Source organism: Beta vulgaris, chromosome 1 (assembly GCF_026745355.1).
Source record: "Beta vulgaris subsp. vulgaris cultivar EL10 chromosome 1, EL10.2, whole genome shotgun sequence".
NCBI classification, from domain to species: Eukaryota; Viridiplantae; Streptophyta; class Magnoliopsida; order Caryophyllales; family Amaranthaceae; genus Beta; species Beta vulgaris.
This window is the reverse complement of record NC_079202.1, coordinates 37,064,160-37,068,200: the sequence shown is the minus strand read 5'-3', so window position 1 is coordinate 37,068,200 and position 4,041 is coordinate 37,064,160. Positions and strand designations below refer to the sequence as shown.

Below are 4,041 nucleotides of genomic sequence, written 5' to 3'. Positions count from 1 at the left end.
GACTTGTCATGACTATCCCGGCTCCGGATCCGCTATCGGCGGCGGATCCGTCTACTTCCAATAACCAGCTTTCTTTATGTTCTACTTCTTCTTCTTCGTATGAGGCCTCTACCACAAAATCCGCCAAGGCTTGAGCTTTGATGGTGGTTCTAGGTTTGTATTGTATGTTATATTCTGATAGCTCCACGGCCCATTTTAGCAAGCGACCCGAGCTATCCATCTTCTGAAGACCTTTTTCTAGCGGTTGATTTGTGAGCACCTGAATGGGATGACAGTTAAAGTATGGTCTGAGCTTTCTTGCTGCTATTATCACAGCCAAGGCCATTTTCTCCACCAGCTGATAGCGGCTCTCTGGGCCGTTAAGAATGTGGCTGATGAAGTATATATGAGATGTCGTCTTTTCTCCTTTTCTACCAGTAGTACGGCCGCGACCGTTTTCGGTGACGCTGAAACATATAGCTGCAGTACATCTCCTGTTGCAGGTCTTGTGATAGTTGGTAATCTTTTCAAATGCTCTTTTTCGGTCGCGAATGCCTTGCTCTGCTCTTCCCCACATTCAAATTTTTTGTTACCCTCAATAAGGTGAAGAAGGGCAAAGCTTTATCCGCTGATTTGGAGATGAATCGAGTGAGGGCTGCCATTCTTCCAATTAACCTCTGAATGTCCTTCACACCCTTGGGCTCAGGCAAATCCACAATTGCCTGGATCTTTTCTGGATTCGCATCTATTCCCCTTTTGCTCACAAGGAAGCCTAGGAATTTGCCTGACTTCACCCCAAACACACATTTCTTAGGGTTGAGCTTCATCTGATATTTCCTTAGCGTTTTGAATGTTTCCGCAAGATCTTCTAGGTGTTCGTGATTAGTCTTACTTTTGACAATGGAGTCGTCAACATAAGCCTCTATGTTTCTTCCTCTCTGGTCTGCGAACACTTTATCCACCAACTTTTGATATGTGGCTCCGACATTACGAAGCCCAAATGGCATCGCCTTATAATTGTAAACTCCGCAATCCGTTATGAATGCCGTCTTCCTTCTGTCTGCTTCGAGAAGGCTTATCTGATGATAGCCTGAGAATGCGTCCATAAAACTCAATAGAGCATGGCCGCTAGTAGAGTCTACTAGCTGGTCTATTCTGGGCAAAGGGTAGTAATCTTTCGGCATGCCCTATTAAGGTCCGTGAAGTCCACGCACATTCTCCACTAACCGCTAGCCTTCTTTACCATAACTACATTGGCCAGCCATTCTAGATAGTCGCATGGCTCAATGAAGTCTGCTGCCAGCAGTTTGTCGACCTCTTCCTTTACGGCCTTATTTTTCTCGGTCGAGAAATTTCGCTTCTTCTGCTTGATTGGACGGACGGTGCTATCAGCATTCAGGCGATGGACCATCACAGCTGGGTCTATCCCTGACATCTCGTCTGCTGAGAATGCGAAGACATCCGCGTTCTCCCTTAAGAGAGCCACCAAATTGATCCGAACTTCTGGGTCCATATCGGTCCCCACAGCTACTGTTCTTGCCGGATCCTCAGCTAGCATCTCCTGTTGAGTTTTTCCATCTGGCTGGGGCCTTGGCGTATGTTCAGGCCTGGCCTCCAGCTCTTCCATAGACACTTCCATCATTTCTCCCTTATCTAGCCCTTCTTCATTCATTAAGGCTCTTCTCTGAGCTCGTCTTTGCTTCCTGGTTGGCGGATTCGTTTCCTCCACTGGCATTCTCTTTGCTAGCTGCTTAAGCGTTGTTAAGTAACATGACTTCGCTGCTTCTTGATTTCCTCTTAACTTTGCTGTCGTTCCCTCATTAGTGACATACAACATCGTTAAGTGATATGTGGAGACAATTGCTTGGACGTCATGAATGAGAGGACGCCGACCCAATAATGGCATTATAAGCGCCTGGAACATCAACCACTAGAAATTCTGTCATGACATCCCGAGCCTCAGCATCATCTCCAATCCTCACAGGGAGGCTCACCAAACCCTCCGGGGTCACGGATACTCCCGTGAACCCTATCACCGGATATCGGACAGGCTTCAGATACTCCCTTCCTATCATCAACTTCTCGAATGTGGAAAGGTATAGAATGTTGGCGGAACGTCTTCCATCCACCAAGATCCTATGGACCAAACAGTTCGACATCTTTAACGTAACCACTAATGGGTCATCATGTGGGTACACCACGTGCTCTGCGTCCTTCACAGTGAAAGACATGGCTGGCATGTCTGGCGGCCGCTTCCATTGCATACTTTCATTGAAATTGACCTGGTGTCTGAACTCCTTCAGGCTGGCTTTAGCCCCATTCACACTTCCACCGTGAATAGGTCCGCCACTGATCACGTGGATATCGCTGATCCTAGATTGAATATTTCGACTTATTGGCTTCACCAGATCCCCTTCCTTAGTCTGGGCTTTGTATTGACTGAAGTAACCTCTTCTTATTAAATCCTCCAAATTATCTTTCAGGTGCCGACAATCATCAGTTAGATGGCCGTGATCTCCATGAAAATCGCACCACTTGCTCTTATCACGGTTCTTATGGAACATCTGCTTTGGACGCTGCCACTTGTCGCTATCTTTGTTCATTAAAAAGATCTGACTCGTCGAGGTAGTGAGTTGAGTGTACGCATCAAATCTCTCCTTGCATTCACCCCCTTCTCGGTTACTTCTCTCGCGGTCCCTACGATCGCGGTCATACCTCTCGCTTTCTCTTTCTCGGTTATTTCCTCTTTTGACCATGTGTGACTCCTGTCTTCTATCATCTCGGCTGCGATCATTCTCGCGGCCCTTTTCCTTTTTCTGCTTATCCTCTTTCTTATCGGATTCACGGTTGCCTACCGCTTTGTCAAACTCTTCTCCTCTGATATAATCATTGGCTTTGCTTAGGACGGGACCCAAAGAGGTGTAAGACTTCCGGCCCAGATAATTCCGAAATGGTGATCCCTCCTTGTGCCCGGTCATCAGAGCCAAAACTGCCACATCTTGCTGCAGCCGGGGAATCGAGACTGCTTCAACATTAAAGCGACCGATATAATCCCTTAAGCCTTCATTGGCACCTTGCTTGATGGAAAGTAACTCTCCAGTAGTACGCTCGTGGCGTCTATTGCTGACAAAATGAGTGCTGAATGTGGATGACAGCTGAGAGAAGCTAGAAATGCTACCTGGTTTCAGACTCTCAAACCACGTCTGAGCTATCCTAGTCAAAGTGGAAGGAAAGACCTTACACCAGATAGCATCCACCTGCGTGTAGAGAAACATATGGCCCTCATAGTCTGCCACATGATCATCCGGGTTAGAATTGCCGTCATATTTGGAGGTCGGCATCTTGATCCTTGTCATCAGGTGATTCAGTATATCCATAGTGAAAGGAGAAAGTTTGGGCTTAATGAGTAGGTGACTCCCCGCCGAATAGTTACTAGCGCCTGTGGCACTGTACTCACGGCGAGAGCCACCCTGAGCCTCTTCCTCAGAATGATATAATTCTTCAGTTTCCAATATTTCTTCCTCGTAGTCCGATTGATCAATCCTTTTCTCTAGCTCCCGTCCACTGTGGTTCAAAGATCGCATCTTACGAAGCGGGGTACCGTCAGCGTTCCTACCGGCCGTAACCAGTGGTCGCTTACGGGTTCCGCCAACTGGCTGAGTTTGTGGAGTACTCTGTTGGGGTTGCCGGTCAACATCTGGATAAAGGACGCTACAGTTTGTAGTTGTTCAGGAGAGAATTGGCTCAATTGAGCCAAGTTAAGAGGTACATTACTGTTGGGAGTTTGTCCTTCAGGGGTCAGATAGTGGAATTGCGGATTTCCTATCGTCCCAGTGATGACTGGCTGCGACGATGTCTGACCGGCATCTTTTTCCTGGAGACCTAGACTAACATTGTTCACGTCACCCATGACTGCTTCCTTGGAAGGTTGGGAGAGCCTCTTCTTCTAGCGCCAAATTATTTCGGTGTGGAAACGACTAGCGTCCTCTATAGGGTCCGCTAAAGTATGAGGGTTAATGTCCTTGCTGGAAAGCTGCACAGTACGCAAACGTAAGCTGCCCT

General features: G+C 47.5%; 1 protein-coding gene across 1 annotated transcript; it reads right to left on the bottom strand.

Annotated features, from left to right (window-relative positions):
• Positions 1-1,850: 1,850 nt before the first annotated feature.
• On the bottom strand, positions 1,851-3,563 carry LOC104897103 (uncharacterized). The gene has a single exon (XM_010683927.1). It carries the CDS (start codon positions 3,561-3,563, stop codon positions 1,851-1,853), a length of 1,713 nt encoding a protein of 570 aa, XP_010682229.1.
• Between the last annotated feature and the right edge of the window lie 478 nt (positions 3,564-4,041).